The sequence below is a fragment of the Xiphias gladius genome, chromosome 17 (genome assembly GCF_016859285.1).
Source record: "Xiphias gladius isolate SHS-SW01 ecotype Sanya breed wild chromosome 17, ASM1685928v1, whole genome shotgun sequence".
NCBI classification, from domain to species: domain Eukaryota; kingdom Metazoa; phylum Chordata; class Actinopteri; order Istiophoriformes; family Xiphiidae; genus Xiphias; species Xiphias gladius.
Genome location: NC_053416.1, coordinates 8,155,046 through 8,176,728, shown reverse-complemented (window position 1 = coordinate 8,176,728; position 21,683 = coordinate 8,155,046). Strand labels below are relative to the sequence as shown.

Genomic DNA, 21,683 nt, shown 5'->3' with positions numbered 1-21,683 from the left:
TACAGTAGTATAGATTCTGTCGTGCGTTTCAGCATGTGACTTTTGCTTGTCAAAGTGTAAGCTCTGCCTGCGGATGTGCGTGCGCACAATCCCCCCTACAAATTTCACCATTGCCATTGATAAACAGACTCTCTGGCATGTAGTAAGGATGCTGAGCTTTATCTTTGGTCCAGCGTATGAACATCGGTCTGCGGGCGTTCCTGGTGATAGCAGATGCTCTGCAGCAAAAGGACGGGGAGCCTCCTATGCCCAACACAGGAGCCACTCTGCCCTCCGGAAACTCGCTGAAGAAGAAGAAAACTTATCTCAGCAAGACGCTGACTGAAGAGGAAGCCAAACTAATAGGTCTGTCTGTGCCCGCAAGCATTCAAGCTAGTTTAATTTGATTGTAGTCTCTAATTCCATGTACTGTCTATTTCTGTTCCCGACAGGCATGTCCTTGTACTACTCCCAGGTGCGAAAGGCTCTGGACAACATCCTTAGACACTTGGACAAGGAGGTGGGACGTTGCATGATGCTCACCAGCGTCCAGATGCTCAACAAAGAACCAGAGGACATGATCACGTATGTAACTACAAAGTGCAGCAGCTAAACTGTTTTTTCTGCCTTTCAGCCTTGAGGATTATTCTATTTGATTAAAAAATGAAAGGCTATTTTAAAAATGCAACACAGCCATGTGAGCATAAATTATTATTTATATTAAGCTGTTTTACTGTCTGAGCTTTTGGTACAATTCCTGACAAATAATGACAAATATGTTGTTCATGGTTATAATAGATACTTTGTTAACCTTTGCAAACATGACTCATCTGTATTTTGAGTTAGGAAAGGGAGAAATAGCTGACTTCTCCTGCTCAAGTGTTGCTTAACATCCCCCTCCATCTTTGACAGTGGTGAAAGGAAGCCTAAAATCGACCTGTTCCGGACATGTGTGGCTGCTATTCCTCGCATCCTTCCTGATGGCATGTCCAAACCTGAGCTCATTGACCTGCTCTCACGGTGAGTTAGAGACAGGACATCTTAATGTCTTTATCCCAGGTCAAGCCTGTTCGAGTTTTTTAAATGGTGTGTGTAAATCTCTAATAATTTTTGAAGTTATGTACAACTTTATCAGTTTATATAGATATTTATTTGAAAAAAGATAGAAATCTTTTTTCAGAAAAGATCTTGTTCTTTCCGCTTTGTTGATATGTCGTCATCTATCCCCCAGACTTACAGTGCACATGGACGATGAGCTTCGTCTTATTTCCCAGAACTCCCTGCAGAGCCTATTACTGGATTTCTCAGACTGGAGGGAAGACGTCCTGTTTGGTTACACGCATTTCCTTCTGCGTGAGGTATAACCGAACTTGACAGTAACGTACAGCAACCTTGACAGTACAACAGAGTAAATGCAACGGAGTAAAAGATTATATCCTGCATTTGGCTTGATTAGACGTGCTTGGTTAATTGAGAGAAGGAAGAAAATGTCGCACACTCTGGCTGAATATGCATAGCTATACTACTTTATCCTTTGAACGTCAGGGGTGGCTGGACCCAATTCCAGCTGACATTGGGCAAGAGGCCAATAAAACCCATAAAACATTGCCCCGACTTTTCTGTCTCCGTGATTTATGATCTTAGTAGTTTCTTGTAGCTTACCTTTGCAAAATTATCTTCCGTGCCACAGGAGGCCAATCAGAGGGAAAAAAACAACTCGAGTGATTCAAAAAGCATTATCCTTTCTGAATTAAGAGCATACGCTAAAATATTGACACTGACAGCCGTTCCATACATGTCCCTCCCCAAACTATTCAAGGTCCAAGACACCCATCAGGGTCTGCAGGATGCATCTGTGAAGCTCCTTCTCCAGCTGCTCACGCAGTGGAGGCTAGCTCTGCAGCTCCAGGGGAAGATGCGAGGCGGAGTTGAGGTTTGTACAGCGCAGAGCTAAGTTTAACTCAGTTTCAATCACACTTCATTCAACTTTTTTCCCCTCTTACCTCAGTCATAACGTCACTTTTTGTTTAAATTCATTTCTTTAAAAAAAACCATTTTACATACATATCAGATTTTTTTTGTTCAATCATCACAACCAATATCTCTGAGATCGCTGGTTGTTTTAATTTCTTTTTCCCAAATACATTGGACCAATGATGTATCTCGCCACTCAAATGACTTCTCCTACCTCTGCGTCTTCCTCTCTGTCAGGCCAGCCCCAGACTGCCAGAGCGAAGCCCTCATTGCTCAGTGCTACATGCCGTTGAGGGCCTGGCTCTGCTGCTCCTCTGCTCATGTCAGATCAGCACGAGGAAGCTGGCGGTCGGTGTGTTAAGAGAAATACGTTGCCTCTTCACAGCTCTGGGACATGCTGAGGTATAGTACTGGAAAGCTGACATCTTCACCAATCAGACATTGTGGCAGGAGAACAACTCTCACTATTTAAACACCTGTATAGATTGTATGTGACTGGCAAAATAGATAAATATACAGTTCAATGACAAATATATCAGGCAGCTGGTGGCAAATTTTCACTTAAGAAAGAGAAAGAACATGGAAATAGCTGGATGAAAGGGGAGGTATGTGACTGTAGGTGTGATTGGAGATACAGCACATGCAGCCTGTGAATTCTTTCACATTGTATGACGCAGTTTTAAAAATAGCCGAGTCTATAAATGTCTCCCCCTCCAGGATGATGATAAACCCATGATAGAGGTCATGGATCAGCTGAGCCCAGCTGTAATGGACAGCTTTGTTCATGTGGCTGTCTCTGACTCGGTAAGTGTACCAGTAACATTAGTACATCAGATCAGTTCTTTATATCACAATCTTCCAAATTACTGCTTTTGCTGCTGTGTATCATTCTTCAATTCTTCCCCTCCACTCCTTCAGTCCACCCTGCCGCTCAGCCACCACGTTGACCTGCAGTGGCTGGTGGAGTGGACAGCTCGCCTGGTTAGCAGTTCCTATGACGTGAAGAGCCCTAGCCACGTCTGGATCTTTGCCCAGTGCTTGAAGGACCCGTGGGTGCTCTGTCTGCACATCTTCTTGCGGCAGGAGCACCTGCCCAAACACTGCCCCGTCGCCCTGGGATACGCCTGGCCCTACGTTTTCACGCGGCTACAGCTGCTACTGCCACTGGTTGACCCCAAGTACAAGAATGCACATTAATTACAGTGTTTTTTTCAGGCATTTAACTGTAACTTAAATAACCAAAATAACAACCAATACCAAGGAACAACCCCGCAAAATGTCTGTGTACATAGAATGACCCTGTCTCTCATACAGCAAATGATATATCTTCGTGAAAGATTAAGATATCTGACCAAATGCCTATTCTGCTTTTTCACCTCTTTCTACAGCAGCCCAGTGAATGCTAAGAAGACCAGTACGGCAGGCTCCAGCGACAGCTACATCTCACTGTGGCGTAACTACCTGATCCTGTGTCTAGGTGTGGCTAAGCCAAGCATCATGTCCCCCGGTCATCTTAGAGCTTCAACACCAGAGATTACAGCGACCACGCCCGATGGCAGTGTCACCTACGACAACAAGGTGCGTGCTTGTGCTGAAAAAAGATAACCGGGGTTTTTATCAAATACGGAAAGTCTAGACATGTTTGGAATTACTTTATCATTTCCAGGCCCTGAAAAGCTTTGGAATTGCACAGATAGTCATTATTGGTTATTCTTATTATCTTTTGATTGGTTGATTAATTGTTTCCAAAATATCAAAAAAATTGTGAAAAATGTCCATCACAATTTCCCAGAACTCAACGTGAGGTCTTCAGGTGTCTTGTTTTGTCCAAACAGCAGTCCACAATCCAAAAATATTCATTTTATAATGATATAAACCACAGAAAAGCGACAAATCCTCACATTGGAGAAGCTGGGACAGGAGAACGATTGGTATTTTTGCTTGATTTAAAAGATTAATGGATGATCAAAATAGTTATAGATTAACTTTATTTCCATTCACATATCAATGAATCATTTCAACTTTAAAAGAAAATATTTAATCTCGAAATGCACTGATGAATGTGATTTGAATTGTTCAGAATAATCTTCAGGTGGAGAGTCTTTTTTATCATATTGGCTCTCAGCATTAATCCTATTCGTGTGGATTCCTATATATTTTTGTAAATATGGATCAGTTTTAGATTTAGGTTTAGCTTAGTTTTAGAGTTAATGTTGCCCGCAGTTACAGTATGAATAGTTGGGATTTCAAATGTCTCATTCTGATCAATGTTTGTGTGTTTGTTTGTTTTTTTACTGCTCAGGTGATAGGCACTCCCTCAGTAGCCTGGCTTTTGAAACAGCTTGTCCCGCTGATGAGAGCTGAGAGTCTGGAGATCACAGAGTCTCTGGTGCTGGGGTTTGGATGCACAAATGCTCTGGTCTTCAGGTACTGGAGCAGGAACATGCATAAATACACAGCTACAAAAACACGCACAACTTCTTACATCTTAGACTTGGGTCAAGTGCCAAGTATTGTTTTAAAAGACGACAAATAATTTGTTTATCGTGAAAACCCATTTCTGATTTAATGCTCACATGACTGTTGAAGAATCATAAAACAGTTGTTTGCTATTGTTGTGTTGGCCTGTTCTTCTTCGGTGTGAGCTTTAGCTTTTTCAGAGAGTGCACAAAGCATAAATGGAGGACACTGGATAGATTTAGATTACAATAGAAAATGTATGATGTGCAAGATTATTCTTTATATCTTACATAAAAAGGACACGACTCATCATTTTTACTCTGCCTTCATCTGCTACTTATTGCCATCAGGCTGTACATTCTCTTCATAACTGAGATGAGCCACATACCTCTTTGACATTTAGAGGAAAAAAAAAACCCCATCACTGATCTACAAGCGAATTAGTAGAGGGACAGGGATCTATCACATTTTTTTCAAAGTACAGTGATTCCATTGTTAAAAGGAGGTATTTCATTTTAGAAAGATCATCTATTTTTAACCTAAAATGTTTTCCAAAAGGGCGCTCATTGTTATTAAAGAGATTAAGGTCTCCACAGACGCATTTTTCTAATATTACTGTGCTTGAGGATTAGTGGTTTTAGGGCATGTGACATTTGGGTTTGCACAAGATAGATATCTGTTAAAAACCATTCTGTTCCCTTATATCACATCATCCTCTATGTACAATGAGGGAAGATTTGATCGGGCTCATTTAGCAGCTCAGCCATGAGGCAATCAGTTGATTTATGCCCCCCCTCTGATCCTGTGTGTCTAGGGAGCTAGTTGAAGAACTCCATCCATTGATGAAGGAAGCACTGGAACGTAGGCCTGAGGTAACACACACACAAACACACAAACAAACACACACACACACACACACACACACACACACACACACACACACACACACACACACACACTTTTTGATGTCAGACAGGAAATTGTGAGAATATTCTGCAGGTGAAGTATAATGATAATCCAGAGTCAGTCCTCTTTTAAATACAAATACAGTGTAGAAGTATATCTTTCAAGTTGTACATAGTGTATGCTCATAGCTAATAGAGATGTTTTCATAAGTAAATAATTTATTGTTTATGAAAATGGATTTAGAGATTATTTGTGCAAAGCTAAGTCACATTTCCTTTCAGAAACCAATTATCCCATAATAAACAAGATAACAGACGTGTAACATACTGTTTTTTTTTTTAATTCAGCTGCAAAATTGACATTGTGTGTTTAAGGACTTGAAGATGTGGTGTAAACTGAGTGTTGATCATACTCCCCAGCACAGAGTATAAACTGAAAACCTGTCTGTGCTTACAGAACAAGAAGCGCAGAGAGAGGAGGGATCTTCTCAGGCTGCAGCTGCTGAGGATCTTTGAACTGTTGGCCAATGCAGGAGTTATCAGTGACAGGTAGCACACAAATTCCATCTACTGACTACCCCCTAGTTATTTTGTTTTGGTATTTTTCTTATGCACTTGGGTTTAAAGGCTAATGCTATTTAACTGTAATAATTCATGCTTTTCCCTGTTGATGTACACACATAACATTCCCATAAAAGATGGTCTCTATGATTACCGAAATTAGATTTCCTTCTCATCCTCTATAGCACCAACGGAGCACTGGAGCGTGATTCCCTGGCACTGGGTGCCTTGTTCCTTGAGTATGTGGATCTAACCCGGATGCTTCTGGAGGCCGAGAATGAGAAGGAGCTGGACGTGCTTAAAGACATCAGAGCCCATTTCAGCGGGATGGTGGCCAATCTCATCCAGTGTGTTCCTGGTAAATCGTTTTATTCCTCTTTTATGATATTATATATCATAATACAGTACATTCGTCTTTCAGCAGTAGTAGATTCAGTAGTTTTGGCTTTACCCGTGTTCTGCAGCCACAAACAAATCTCAATGCCACTCAGTACAAATGCTCATAGATTCCAAATGTAAATTTAAATTTATATAGAAGTCTGTCTCCTCTTTGACCCTCCATGGCTCTCTCTCTCTCGCACTCACATCTGTGCAGTCCACCACAGGCGCTTCCTCTTCCCTCAGCAGTCTCTGAGACACCATCTCTTCATCCTCTTCAGCCAATGGGCTGGACCCTTCAGTGTCATGTTCACTCCCCTCGATCGTTACAGTGACCGCAACCATCAGATCACTCGCTACCAGTACTGTGCTCTCAAGGTAAGTGATGTCCAAACCTTACTACACAGCAGGAGTTATTCTGTCATCTTTTGACTTTCATTGTATTTTACAGAAACCTTAGGATTAACTCAACTTTTGTTACCTAGGCTATGTCAGCAGTGCTGTGTTGCGGCCCAGTGTTTGACAACGTGGGTCTCTCTACTGACGGCTATCTCTACAAATGGCTGGACAACATCTTGGCCTGCCACGACCTACGGGTATGTCAACTCTTTGATCTACTATTACCTAAAACTGTTCGCACAGCAGCTTTCTATATGCTATTTTTCTTCTGAATATACACTCTGCTCAGGACACCCTAAGAAGTTTGAATATTCCTAATATTTTTAAATTTCAACACTTAAGTTTACCGCAGGAAGTTATTATTCTAATCTCAGTTTTCTTGTTTACTGATGCTCATTTTGTGCTATTTCCTATCTGTGGATTAGTCCCTCTACATGATAATGTGTTTGCCATAGGTGCACCGTCTGGGGTGTGAGGTGGTGATTCTGCTCTTAGAACTGAACCCAGACCAAATCAATCTATTCAACTGGGCCGTGGACCGCTGCTTCACTGGATCTTACCAGCTGGCATCTGGCTGCTTCAAGGCCATCGCCACTGTCTGCGGTAACAGGTAGGAAATCATGCATTGGTTAGAATCTGCTCTGCTGATGTTTTCTCCAGACACTCTCTCTCTCTCTCAAGACACCGAAGATCCACCAGCTCCAGGGAAACCGCTATATAGCTTCTGACCTCTGTGTTGGAGAGTACAAATGAAATTTACCTATGAGGATCAATAAATTGTCACATTACTGTTATTCAAATAACATATGTAGAAGCAGCACATGGAAAGAAATTAAATAATGCATACTTACAAAAGTTTAGTTTCATTAGTCTTATGGGAATTATTATCTTGGCTACAGTTTAAGCCAGTGAAGTCATACATGGTCCATATAGAATACACATACTCTACAAGCTGTTATTGTTCACACTGCCCATACATGTCTGTTAACATTCATTGAGTTATTCTCCATTTTAACCAGCAACTAATAATCATTCCTCCTTATTTTTCCAGGAATTACCCATGTGACCTCGTGACCTTGCTCAACCTGGTGCTGTTCAAAGCCTCAGACACCAGCAGAGAAATATATGAGATATCCATGCAGCTGATGCAGGTACATTCACACATACAGCACACAGAAGAGGTAGACTCAGAATCAATGGTAAATAATTTATTAATTGCACAGGAAGAGGTGGAGAGGAGACCAAAGGAGAAAGCCAAAACCTGAAAATGCATTTTGACTGTTAAAGATAAATAATGTGTCTGCAGGTGCTGGAGTCTAAGCTGTGTGCGTACTCTAAGCGGATGGTGGAGCAGAAGCCTGGTAATATTTTGTATGGCACACACGGCCCCCTGCCTCCCCTTTACAGCGTCAACCTGTCTCAACTCTCCATCCAGCTGGCCAGCATGTACCCAGAGCTCACTCTGCCTCTTTTCTCAGGTAATCGCTTGATGCTGAATATGTAAACAGGTTATGCACAGACAGTGTAACACTTTTGTGTCACAAAGTACAAGATACTTTGATTCTTCATCACAAAGTCCAGGAAACAGGGCCAAGACTAGAATCATATTGTATTTAATTTGTGGAGAACAGTACATCCTAATTGCAAAAGTTAATAAAAACTCCTCTCAACTCCCTAACCTTTTATGTCCCCCCCTACACTATCAGTCAGTAACAAATGATATAGTCATCGGTCAGATCGGTCAGATGTGCTGAACATAATACAGCTCTTTGACCCCTCACTGTCAAAACTCCCAAGAGGCCATTAATCTCCTTGAGACAAATGTGAAATTTTCCCCCATTGTGTTTCTCCTGTGATTGAACACCCTTAAAAAATGCTCAGCTTCCTCAAGGCACTTAAAACATGAACTCCTCTGACATTTTTTTTTGTCCGTGCAGAGGTGAGCCAGCGTTTCCCAACCAGCCACCCCAACGGCAGACAGATCATGCTATCCTACCTGCTGCCCTGGCTTAGTAACATTGAGCTAGTGGACACGGGGCTTCTACCCCCTGCCTCAAGCCCCTGCACACCCGAAGAGGAACCTCGCGGTCAGGCACAGGGCATGGGTTTGTCCCCGAGTCTGAGAGGTAATGGCTGGGGCTCCCTGCAGGCGACCTCGTTGGTGCTCAACAACCTCATGTTCATGACTGCTAAGGTGAGAAGTTTGTGCTTGTTTGTGAAATTGCTCCATCTTGCCCAATGACATCTGCTGTCTTTCAACTGGGTTCTTTTTTCTTAACATCATCAGTATGGAGACGAGGTTCCTGGCCCAGAGATTGAGAACGCCTGGAACGCTCTGGTGTCCAATGAAAGGTGGAGCAACAACTTACGGATCACCCTGCAGTTCCTTATCAGCCTATGTGGAGTCAGCAGTGATACCACACTGTTGCCTTATGTAAGTTTAGTCTGTACACACCATGTCACTTGAATTTGAGTGGCCCCTGTTGAAACTCAGTTTTTAAAGTGATTTATTGGTAAAATAATCTAAAATATAATGAAGTATAAACGATTGCTGCAAAGATACTGGGTGTATGATATTTAATGATAACCAATACCTTAACAAATACGTTGAGGTAATGTGAGGTAAACCAATCAATACTGTATATTTGTATCTGTTTTAGATCAAGAAGGTGGTAATCTACTTGTGTCGCAACAACACGATCCAGACTATGGAGGAGCTCCTGTTCGAGCTGCAGCAGACTGACCCAGTCAACCCAGTGGTCTTGCACTGTGACAACCCTCCCTTCTACCGGTTTGCTGCCAGCAACAAAGCCTCCACCTCACAGACAGGTGAGAGGAGAAGTTTCTGTCCCATTCTATGATGTCAACACCGACTGACCGTTTGACCTTCACGGCTTTTTATGTGACAGATGGTTGACAGTACTGTATTTCTGAAGATTATCTCCGTTGTCTCTTATGTGTAGGCACCACCTCCAGCAGTAACACTGTGGTGGCTGGTCAGGAGAACCTGCCAGACACAGATGAGAACAAGTTGGTTAGAGAGGAAGAGCGGTGAGTATTAATAGATTTTTATAAACTTGTATTGACTAGACTACGGCAAAAAATATTTATTGCAAGCGGATATAAATATGTCAGCGTCATGTTAGGCTTTTGGAATAAGACTGTACACTGTGTAAATCAGCAAACTCTGAATTTGATTTTTGATGTCATTCTGTTTTTTTATTAGGAGGGCGAGGGCTCACAACAGACTAGAGTCTCGCTACAGCAACAGCTCTGGAGGCTCCTACGAGGACGAAAAGAGTAAGTTGTCTTAGTTCTCTCGTGAGAATGAATGTGCAAACTTGCTGCACTTGTAAAATGTGTACTCACGCGCACACAGCCCAAGGGGACTCACAGCTGTGTGTTATTTGGAGAGAGCTCCAGGACATGGATTCTTCCCGTCAGTCATTAATTGTTCCCCAGTTTAGCCTAAGACGTTTATGCTAATTGTCACTTAACCCCTCCATATCTAGATAAATGTACAGATTGACAGTAGACATCTTTAAAGGTGAAACTGACAGGGATTGTATAGCGTGATCTAGATGAAACCTCTGTTTCATTCACTGTGTGTTAATTTTTGTAGTTTATGTTGTAGTTGTATATCAATCACTTTATTTGCAGCCAAGACCCACCCCCCTCTCCCTATAACACAGATACAGCCTCAACCACAGTGATGGTACTTAGTTCATCTTCAGCAAGGATGTGTGTTGTGAGGCTTCAGGGCATGAGTCTGCTGCTGTAGCCCTCGTGTGACTTGAGCAGGGCTGTAACCAGCCAAGCACATGGGTATGTCAGTTTCTCAAAAACTGGATGCTTCATGTCTGAGCAGGGGACACTCTAACTACGCCATCACTTGACCTGATAAAAACAAATTTACACTAAACCATGACAATTAGGATCTGTTTTATTTTGTCAAGCACTTTAAAAAAAATAATATATCTGCCTCAGTTGTATGTAAAAGTTGGGGCATAACCCTTTTTACTGTTTTACTTTTCTATTTTTTAAGTTCATGAAATAAAAAGTAACAGTTTACTTACATAAAAAAAACAAAAACTCATTTTTAATGTGTGTTTGCTACTGGGGTTGTATTTAGCGGCTAACTTAGCTTAGCATAAATACTGGAAACAAGGGGAACCTCTATATATAGAGGTTATATCTTGTTTGTTTAATTTGTACAAAAACCAAAGTTTAAAAGCATTAAATTAATGTATTAAAAAAATCGCTGGTTAGGTTATATGCCAGACTTATTAACTCCCTGCTAGTTGCCTGCCCCTTAACTGCTGCTAAAACGGCTAACTGTAATTATTACAGTTTGGTTTTTGTACAAATTAAACAAACGAAATACACCGTGTAAAATGAGTTTCAGAGATGCAGACAATTTTTATACGGTCAGATAAGTTAGTCGGCTGTAGTTAGTTTCACATTTGTTATACAGCCATGAGAGTGTTATCAGTCTTCTCATCTAGCTTTAAAACTCTAGCGAATTAGCTATTTGTCCTTTTTTGTGCTTGACAATTTATAGTCAGTGTATTTTGAATAGATATTAAAATTCAGAGTATGAGCATGCCCCACGTGTATGCGATATATATTTTAAGTATATTTTTATCGACTAAATCTTAGAATTGTTCTGTTTTTGTAGCTGACCCGCTCCCGCCATATGCTGGTTGGCTACTGAGTGTTCTGGAAACCAACCGTCCTCAGCCGTTACCCATGCCCGTTAACGGAGGCTGCTGGGCTCCTCTGGTTGACTACCTCCCCGAAACCATAACGCCTCGAGGACCACTGCACAGGTACAAACTTACAATGGACTCACACTGTACAGACAATCTACAATGAAACGACCAAAAAAATTGCACGCAGAAAACAGGCTCAGATTTTTGAATAGTGAAGTGACTATCAGCGGCGGATCAGCAGAGTCAGCAAAGCAAGGTATTGTCTCCCACAGACGAGTCACACCTTCCCACAGATGGTCTGATAAACTCCGGCACAGAATGAAACCTAGCCGGCTCGCTCCGCTTCTGCTATGTACAGAATTAATATTAGAAGGGATTTACTCATTTATCTTCTCCGTCTCTCTCAACACCTCAAAAATCATGTCTTAAAATGAGATGAAAATGAGATTGAGGTTAGATTTATGATGCATGTATTTACCATACATTACAGGAGAGCAGGCTGTAACTATATTAATGGAGCTTTATTTCCAGGCAAATGCAGTTTCTGTATCTGGAATTTGTCCTATTAATTGTCATTCATTTCTAAGGCAGATTGTGTTTTTGCACTATCTGTGTCTCTGTTGTCTCTAGCACATCCCTTAACCTGCTCACACAGATCCTCTTTATGTATTGAAGAAGTAAACCCAAGAAGGGGTGAAGGTTTTTTTTTTTCTTGAATGTACTTGTCTTTAATTTTTTTCCACATTGAATGAATTGAAGAAGATAATTTACTTCACATTACTACTTCATACTGAAGTATGAGAGAACAGAAGCAGCAACAGAAAAGCGTTGTTCAAAGTCATTGCTCCAGCATGCTGCAAGTGGGCTAATTGATGTCACATGGACACAAACCCAAGCTTTGAAAGATGGTCATGCCACTCAGTACACCAACCCATAGCCCACGGAAGGAGCAAATATCGCTGATTTTATTGTTATTATTTCTCACTAGATTTTGCGCGTGTTTCGGTCCTCAGGTGTAACATTGCAGTGATCTTTATGACTGAAATGGTGGTGGACCACAGCGTGAGAGAAGACTGGGCTTTGCACCTGCCCCTGCTACTACATGCCCTCTTCTTGGGTAGGTGTACATACGACACCCACATACACCCAACTTTGGTCTACCTTTCTCTTGGTACGAGTTTAGCCTTTAGTTGATTAACCCTTGAAAGACAAAGAGGAAAGAGGTTGCACACAGCCTGAATATCATGCATAAAATACACACCCTGTCATGTCAGTTTTGACATGTAGAGAGCGATGTTATTTTGTGAAAAACTGGACTAGCTAGCTCTCCAGCCTGTCTTACTCTTAATTCCCAATGAGAGAACATGATTTGGACTTAAAAGGAACTTGAACTAAAAAGTTGAAATTGAATATCATTGTTTGCTGTCCTTCCAAACGTGGTGTATACACAATAACATGCACATACAAAAATAACCTTGAGGTGTGTAGGTGTTTTCTGTGACGTCCAGTAAGCTCATGGCGTGACAGTGTGAGGTTTTATCTCCATCCCACAGACACACAAATTCCCCAGGGCCTGCATTTCTCACCAAGACTATATTATCTAACATGTGAATACATACCTGACCTGTGAGCTGTGCAGAAAAGTATTATTATGTACTCTGCATATTTGGCATACTAACCCTCAAGTTCAGGCTGTCCATTATCATCCAATCTGTGTTCCTGTGCGCATGAGAGTTTCTGAGAATCCATGTTGTATTGTTTCATGTTTTTACAAACCTGTAGTTACAAACCTGTAGTTACAATAAGATAGATATGCAGATAAATGTCTGCGTAGTATAGTCTGTGTTCTGCTTTGTGTGCAAATTCCTAATCCTGTTGTCGTTGTTTTACTGGATGTGTATTTTATTGGCCAGGCCTGGACCACTACAGACCAGAGGTCTATGAACACAGCAAACGCCTCCTTCTCCACCTCCTCATTGCCCTCTCCTGCAACAACAACTTCCAGGTCACAGTGGAATCCCAATACCCAATACATATTATTATATTATTATGCCATTTTAGCCTGAATTAACGTTGCATTGCACATAGGGGCAATGGAAAGTTATTCAGTCAAAAATGAATTAATTCACTGAAGCACCCTAATGAATCATGCATGCACATAGGGGCAATGGAAAGTTATTCAGTCAAAAATGAATTAATTCACTGAAGCACCCTCCTATCTGTGTTTCCAGGTAATAGCCTCAGTTCTGATGCTGACGAGAGAGATTAGCGACAACAAGACCCTCACCATTAAGTCCAGCTACCACACAGAGTACCAGCAGTCACGTAAGTAGAAAATACTCAACTTGCATATGCACATTTATTAATTTTGTGATATTTACCAGTACGTAGAAATGATTGATCCAATCAGTTTTCACTTGGGAGAACAAATGAAAAGGTGCCGAAACAGTGCAGTACATAACTACATGATAAAGCTGCAGAACAATATACTGTATTAATAGTACACTTAATTTGCATACTCTTTCATCATGTTGCCTCAGATGCACCTGACTTCCTGCGAGAGTGGCAGGCTTCTCCAGTGGTGGACTCTGGCCTCAGCTCCACCTCCAACTCGTCCTCTGCCAGTCTGGGTGGCGGCAGCACTGCGGGCAGTGTTGGAAATTTGCCCCTTGTAACACCCGATGACCTGGAGGATCTTGAAGATACGCCCAATGAGACAGATGAAAAGACAAGCAAACTCATTGAGTTCCTCTCCACCAGGTCGCAACGCCCAATGAGACAGATGAAAAGACAAGCAAACTCATTGAGTTCCTCTCCACCAGGTACGCAATGTTCCACTGATGTTTTCTGCAGTTCTGCAGGCACCACTGCTGCATTGCTGCATTGCACAAACTGCAGGTGTGTGTGTTGTGTGGGTGGCACTGCTGCATTTGGCGGCGCTGCTGGCAGGGTGTGTTTGTAAAGTACGTGTGTGTTTGTGTGTGTGTGTGTGTGTGTGTGTGTGTGTGTGTGTGTGTGTAAAATTTCTCAATGTAGTGCACGCTGTGTGCTCTGTGAACATATTTAAGTCCCTGTGTAACATGTATGTGGTGCTACTGGTGGCGGGTATACAGTGCCTGGAGTACTGTCTTGTTGTTGCTCAGAGCGTTTGGGCCGCTGTGGGTGCATGAGGACATCACACCGAGGAACCCCAACTCCAAGAGCACGGAGCAACTCTCCAACTTCCTACGCCATGTCATCTCTGTCTTCAAGGAGTCCAAGTCTGGTGAGAAACTGCTGATGTTAATGCCAGATGCATTTCAATGAGTAACAGAAATATCAGAGCTCACTTACTACCTTACGATTCACATGTAGCATTTCTGAAAATCCATATTCCATTTTCCAATGATTTGTTTAAAGCCCTCTTCAATGTTCTGCCATGAAGCAATCCCCCCGACTTAATAAAAAATCCCACATATTGGTACAAAATGCATAAAAAAGACTGCCAGTCTGCTCAACAATTGTGTCATTTCTTAAAAGTAATAACCCTTATCACCAAAAATGTAGCGATAATTGATTCATGATAAACCTGCATACGTGTTTGTGTGTATCTTTATGTGTGTTTGTATCCATCTGTTTATTCAGACTTCCACCTGGAGCAGGAGCTGAGTGATGTGGCTTTACAGACAGCCCTGTGCAGCTCCTCACGTCACTATGCTGGGCGCTCTTTCCAGATCTTCAGGGCCCTCAAACAGCCAATCAACAACCACGCTGTCTCTGACCTGGTCTCACGACTGGTTGAGGTGGTGGGAGAACATGGAGATGAGGTTCAGGTAAGAGAGAGCTCTGCAAATGAGAATGTATGTTCTTGCTGATGTTTGTGCTTGTCCAATTGAACAACACGTGTTTTAGGGCTATGTGATGGAGGTACTGTTGACGCTGGAGTCAGTGGTGGTGAATCTAGCAGAGTGTCTGAAAAACAGCGACCTTATGGCAGCTCTGACCAGGTAGGCGTCTGCTCTTTATGATCTTTAGCCAGCCTTTATATTGCTAAAAGTCATGCCATTTTGCTAGGGGGTTTGATACAGGAACACCACATTCAACAAATATAACCATATTCAAGTATATTCATTCTTGCTGTTTGATGCACAGGACGTCCTCACCAGACTTTGTGACTAGTGACAAACTGATGAACAGAAAGAGCACAGGTCAGTTGAACTTCCCTGGCCCCGGATTCGTTGGTCTGTCGTCACAACGCCATCAGCGCTCCTACTCGGTCCCCAAGAAGTTTGGCGAGTGTGGCAACCAGTTGAGTGATCCTCCTCGCAGTGCAACTCTGGATCGCATACAGGCAAGAAACAAAGATTCTTGTTTAGTCAGACACTTAATTCTTGAGGAGACTTGTTGAACACGGTACATCTCACTCATTCATGTTGTGTTTTAAACAATTAAAATATTCTGACAATACGACTATAGTTGGTCTGTTCCATATTTTATATATATAAGGTGGAAGAATGGTGTAAATCTAGCTCTCTGCTGATTAATGTTGATAAAACAAAAGGAACCTATTTTAAATCATACAGGTCCAGTAACATGTCTAACTTTCTGAACAGTCTGTTGAAATTGTTAATAGGAACATACAGACAATAAACCGAATTTCACAGACAATATCGAGGCTATATATAAGAAAGTTAATTTCTTATCAGGAAATTAAGAGTGTTTGGTCTCAGTTAAAATGCATTTGAAAGACTGTATGTCTGCCTGATTGTGCTGTTGTTTTAGGTAATGCGACAGAGACAAATTTCCTGCCATGGTGGGACAATAAAGATCTATTCTATATTCAATTTTCAATCTACAGGCCTGCAACAGTCACGGCCTCACCCGGACAGGAAGAACCCCTGGCTCCTGCACGTCATCAACCAATCGTATCGATCCCAGTGTTCTATCAGATCCTGCCCATGTTTCCCATCCTTCAACTATACTGGCCACAGTCTTCTGGGTAGCGGTGTCACTCATGGAGTCAGACTTTGAGTTTGAATATCAAATGTCACTTCGCCTGGTTCACAAGCTGTTGTCAAAGGTAGATGAGATGAAACTTACTGATCTTAGAGGGAAAGTTATGTAATTGTAGAAACAAAAGTTATGGTAGAGATAAAACTAGAAGCAGAAGAGTGCAAACATTTTCTGAGGGCTATGCTGCTCCCTCCTGGACCAAGACATTTGACCAACCGAGCCATCATAAGAGCCTTACACTCTTACTACTAGGGCTAAAAATGTTACAGTTAATTATATTTTAGAATTAAAGCTTCCTAATATAGAAGTACAAGGGAATGACGAGAATGGAAATCAGCATTATGCAGTACTAACAACTGGCTATTGATTCATGCTAAATGGGATTATCTTCTAACCTTCAAAAGAATATACAAATGCCTCAGGTCTTTATAATGCATTTCATGTGAACAATAAATGCTGTTACCAGCTTCATTTAAACCAAAAAACTCTTATCTCCCAGGTCCCCTTGGACAGAGCAGAGAACCGCGAGCGCCTAGAGAAGCTGCAGGCTCAGCTGAGGTGGAGCGGATTCTCGGGGATTCAGCAGCTTTTGTTAAAGGGTTTTACCTCCCAGGCCACTTCTGACCTCACCTTACAGCTCTTCTGCCAGCTCACGCCAGTCTCCCGTGTGCCTGTCGTCGACAGCTCACAGTCTATAGGTGGGTGCTGGAGATCATGGTAATTTTCAACCTGTGCCATTGCAGAATCTTTCGTTGTGGTGTTGATGGTCGACCTCTTCTCTTTGTGCAGGTTTCCCTCTGAATGTGCTGTGTCTGCTGCCTCACTTGGTGCAGCACTTTGGCCACCCAACTCAGTTTTGTAAGGAGAGCGCTGAGAGGATTGCACAGGTACAATGCAGCTCTTCACTTGAGCTTAGTCTAGTTTATTTTAGTTTACTTTGGATTACTTCAGTTTGTTGTAGTCTTTATTAGGCATTAAAGCAAAAATATCTAAAAAAAAAAAAAAAAAGGTATGAGAAGTAAACATGCACAGAAAAGTGAGATGAAAAGCCCAAGTTGCTAATAAAAACATTTCAGTTTAAAATCCGTCTGCTGTACTGCTTCCTTCCTCTCATGCTCCCTCTATCTTTTCCTCTCTTAGGTGTGTTTGGAGGAGAAGAACACGAAGCTGTCCCATTTGGCCCATGTGATGACTCTCTATAAGACACGTTCCTACACACGGGACCCTTTCTCCTGGGTCAGTGTGGTGTGTCGCTACCTCCATGAGGCTTTCTCCAACATCACACTCAACATGGTCACCTATATGGCTGAGGTAAGTGCTGCTGAATATGCATTGCATACCTTAATTTTTAGGTTTGCACGGTTAGCTTTCTCACAATGTGGCTACAAGTTTTTACTACAAGTATTAGACTCAACTCATTGTATTTTAGGATAGCAAGTTTGATGAGTAGTTTTGGTGAAAGTTGACAGTGTACGTGAAGGGTGGACATTTAGTAAGTGGTCCATTTCTCCAGTCAGCCGCAGACTGGGTTCATGTTGATATTTTGCTGAAAGATAGCACTTTTTTCACTCTAATCTGTCAGCTGGTAAAAGATAATCCAATCACCTGCAGTCTAGTGTTATATTCACCCATTTTGTGGTCGTATGCTTTGTCACTAGCTAAATGTCTCTCTCCATCTCGTAGCTGCTGGATAAGGGCCTTCCCAGTATGCAGCAGTCTCTCCTCCAGATCATCTACTGTCTGCTCAGCCACATGGACCTGACTGCTGTACAAGTCAAACAGTTCAATGCCGATGTCATGAAGACCATTGAGAAGTTTGTCCAGGTAACTGTCCTACAGTACTTGTGTTAGCTAAAGCTTATTCCACTACTACTCTGTGTGTTATTGTGTGCTATAAGGTATGCACTGCTGCCTCTCTCATCCTGTGTGTTTGACACTTGGTTCCACAGACAGTACACTGGAAAGATGCTTTGAACATCTTAAAGCTGGTGGTGTCACGCTCTGCCAGCCTAGTTCATCCGGTGTACGGCCACACGCAGGGTGACCTTTCCAACCTAGAGGTCAGCCGGGTGTGGGACGGTTCAGCCAAGGCTCTGCCTGGGAAAACACTGGACTTCACTTTTGACATCTCTGAGGTGAAGAATCAACAAAACAAAACTGACATTCTTAAATGGACACGTAACAGTTCGAAGCTTTTAAAAACAATTTCAGAGATAAAGAAGGATTACGTGTCATAAATGCTTGTGATATTCAAACAATTCATTGTTTTCTTTACAGACTCCAGTGATTGGGCGTCGGTTCGACGAGCTCCAGGGTTCAGGGGGTAGAGAGGGGAAGGCCAGAGCCATGGCTGTTACCCGCAGTACTTCCTCCACTTCCTCTGGATCCAACTCCAACACCATCCTGGTGCCCGTCAGCTGGAGGCGACCACAGTCATCTCAGGTAAAGGTGGACCCTACCATTAACATGTCGCCATATCAAAATTGTAGATCCGTCACAGTTTATGTACATTTCTGTATGGAGTTCTAACTGTAAGTCTTCGGTGTGGCATCTCAGTGCTGCTTGGTATTTTCACTCGTAACACAAGCATAAATATCAGAGCTGCCACTGCTTGATATATCCAATAACATACTGGCACCTACCCGTTTTTATTTTTACATCAAAGTCATATTTCTCTGCAGACACTTGCCTCAGTTAAGTAGCACAAGAAAAAACAATGGTAGACATTGTGTATATGTAAATGCTAAATTCATGGAACAACTGGGCTCAGCTGATTTACTGGTTGTTTAGACATCTGAAGCAGATAAAAATGAAAAGCCAAGAAAGTAGAAAGGGACAGTCTCGAGTATAATAGAGTTTATGTCCATTCCTTCTTTGATGAACACTTTTCTTAATTTATCTCTGTCTTTCTCCTTCCTACAGAAAAGAACCAGAGAGAAGCTGGTGAATGTTTTGTCTCTTTGTGGACAAGAAGTCGGACTCACCAAAAACCCATCTGTAAGCTATGTCCCATCTCTTGTTTACAGTATTCGACAACAGAAATCTACAAAAGAGCAGGAGTCACTTTTTAGGCAAATTGTGTTCACTCTAATCTTTTTAAGCTTTTGAAGTTGTTAAGCTTAGCGAGGTTCTCCATTCTCTCCAGATATTTACAGGGAATAAGGCCTCCATCAGGTGACAGCTGGTGAGCCTCACCAGCTGTCTGTGATGAGTTTAAGTACCTTTTTTGCTCCTTCTTGTCAGGTGATCTTCTCATCCTGTGGTGACTTGGACATGATGGAGGTGCGGGAAAGTGGCGTGTCATCAGAGGAGGGGGAACCCGAGAGGACACGCTAGATGACACTGCCAGTGAGCAGCAGTTTAGGGTTTTCCGAGACTTTGACTTCCTGGACGTGGAGCTGGAGGACGGAGAGGTGAGATTCATACACCACTGCGTTTCACCCATGGTCACCTGATTTACAGTATATATAGAAGTGTCTGTCTCTTTCCATCCCTTTTACCTTTACTGAGTGTTTCAGTATTTCTGCCTGTCTTTCTTTAACATCAGTATATTTGAAATGTATTTCTCTGCCCCTTCTCCTTGTCTCTCTCTCTCTCTAACTATGTGTCTCTCTCTCTTCCCCTCGCTGCCTAGGAGCTCCAGGTAAGGTGTCTCACACTGAGCACTTACATTAGCTTTTATCAGCGCTTTGGTGTTGCTGGCTCCTTTGTTTCCGACTGAAAAAAACATGTCGGTCGTGCTTCATTGTGCTCTCACAGCTTTGTGGCAAAATTACATTTCTGACAATGTTGCTATTTTTCATAATGGAGAACAACGATATTGTAAAGTCTTTATAGGGTAAAGATTGTCATTGACTGTAAACAACATTTCAGCATATTTTCATGCCATGAATAACAGTTCATTTTGCATCATGTGCTTGTAATTAGATGCTCTTAGACAGCAAACATTCATTATTTGGAAGCTAACATGAAAATGTTCTTCTCACTGCAGTGAAAATGACTGCTACCATTGTCTCGGCCCTTGTCTTCCAATGCATATGTGTGTGTGTTTTATCTAGGGCGAGACCGTCGATAACTTTAATTGGGGTGTGCGTCGGCGATCTCTGGACAGTACAGAGCTGGGTGACCTGTTAGAGGAGAGCCAGCACTCAGGCAGCACCCCGAGTCTGGGTCATGAGGACCCCCACGACTCGGACGAGTCGTCAGAGGAGGAGGAGTCTTCAACAAGCCAGAGCCTCTCTCACTCTCAGCTTGTGCGTAGCCTTAACTGTTGAATCCATACAACGTACACATCCACTGAAGCCTAAAAAACTTTACTGTCTGGTATTAAAATGACCCAATTTGAGAGAATAAGTCAAAATTATAGATATTCCTGATTTGCCTTCCTGTTTCAGACTAACCCCTCTCCATCAGAGGAGACCAATCACACTGATTCTTTATCCACTTCTTATGACACATCTGCCGACCCACAGTCCTTCAATGCCACCACACCTGGCCAGGGAGCCCTCCATGATGAACACAGTGGCCTACATGTGAGAAAAAATACACATTAGTAACGATATATACTTATGTATTTGCATAGATACATTTACATTAGTTATCCTCAGGAAAATGTAACGTCTTTGTCTCCTCAGGTGAGGGTGTGTGGTGAGGACGAGGACACTCAGGCCCAGGACGACGAGCTGTCATTGAGCGCCAACGAGCTCCCTCACGGCTCAGACTGCGGGGAGAGCTTCACCCTGGAGTTGCCGGGGCAGCCTCAGGATCAGCTGCCCAATCTGGACCACAGCCTCAACCCAGACTACTGCCAGCCACCGCTGGACTTTTTAGACCCTAACTGCCTACCCAGGTGATTGTGACAGACAGGAGTAATGGAACAGGGAACAATATGGAATATTGTTTCACTGGATGTTTTTATCAACTGGCAGATGGACGGGCAATGGGATTAAACCTCAGTTAAACTGCATTCTAAACACTTATTTTAATCTGCCACAATCATAATGTTTGTGTGTACAGCACTGGGACAAATCAGGTTGTTTATTATAATCTATCTTTCGCCATGAAGTGTGCTGTAAATACTTTTCTGAGACATCCAGTTTTCTGGCACTTTTCTTGTGCAGTCTTCATAAATACATGCAAACCCCAGGAAAACTAATGATAATGCTTCATGAAAATAGACTTTAAACCAACCTTTTGTAAGTAATTAACTCACTAAATTGAAATACTACGTGCTATATACATTCAGGTAATATCACGTTGCATCCACATTAATAGAATTTCTCAACCCCTACATGCTGTATATGATGATATATCTAAGACATTT

The 21,683-nt window shown here is 42.2% G+C and overlaps 1 protein-coding gene across 1 annotated transcript in view; it reads left to right on the top strand.

Moving 5' to 3' along the window:
* fryb (furry homolog b (Drosophila)) overlaps positions 1–21,683 on the top strand; it is a 39,595-nt gene that overhangs the window by 12,765 nt on the left and 5,147 nt on the right. The window contains 45 exon segments of the mRNA XM_040151572.1: positions 174–345; positions 432–564; positions 892–999; positions 1,211–1,337; positions 1,799–1,912; positions 2,191–2,355; positions 2,671–2,757; positions 2,872–3,131; positions 3,342–3,531; positions 4,256–4,380; positions 5,228–5,285; positions 5,776–5,867; positions 6,065–6,237; positions 6,475–6,635; positions 6,743–6,853; positions 7,112–7,266; positions 7,708–7,807; positions 7,963–8,134; positions 8,594–8,850; positions 8,944–9,090; positions 9,317–9,485; positions 9,620–9,707; positions 9,883–9,956; positions 11,335–11,485; positions 12,382–12,485; positions 13,282–13,373; positions 13,600–13,693; positions 13,909–14,128; positions 14,512–14,633; positions 14,993–15,180; positions 15,260–15,354; positions 15,500–15,698; positions 16,206–16,427; positions 16,860–17,058; positions 17,150–17,247; positions 17,501–17,671; positions 18,044–18,184; positions 18,310–18,495; positions 18,638–18,802; positions 19,283–19,357; positions 19,604–19,682; positions 19,685–19,773; positions 20,419–20,613; positions 20,755–20,892; positions 20,995–21,209. Coding sequence (XP_040007506.1) covers positions 174–345; positions 432–564; positions 892–999; positions 1,211–1,337; positions 1,799–1,912; positions 2,191–2,355; positions 2,671–2,757; positions 2,872–3,131; positions 3,342–3,531; positions 4,256–4,380; positions 5,228–5,285; positions 5,776–5,867; positions 6,065–6,237; positions 6,475–6,635; positions 6,743–6,853; positions 7,112–7,266; positions 7,708–7,807; positions 7,963–8,134; positions 8,594–8,850; positions 8,944–9,090; positions 9,317–9,485; positions 9,620–9,707; positions 9,883–9,956; positions 11,335–11,485; positions 12,382–12,485; positions 13,282–13,373; positions 13,600–13,693; positions 13,909–14,128; positions 14,512–14,633; positions 14,993–15,180; positions 15,260–15,354; positions 15,500–15,698; positions 16,206–16,427; positions 16,860–17,058; positions 17,150–17,247; positions 17,501–17,671; positions 18,044–18,184; positions 18,310–18,495; positions 18,638–18,802; positions 19,283–19,357; positions 19,604–19,682; positions 19,685–19,773; positions 20,419–20,613; positions 20,755–20,892; positions 20,995–21,209 — 6,476 coding nt within the window.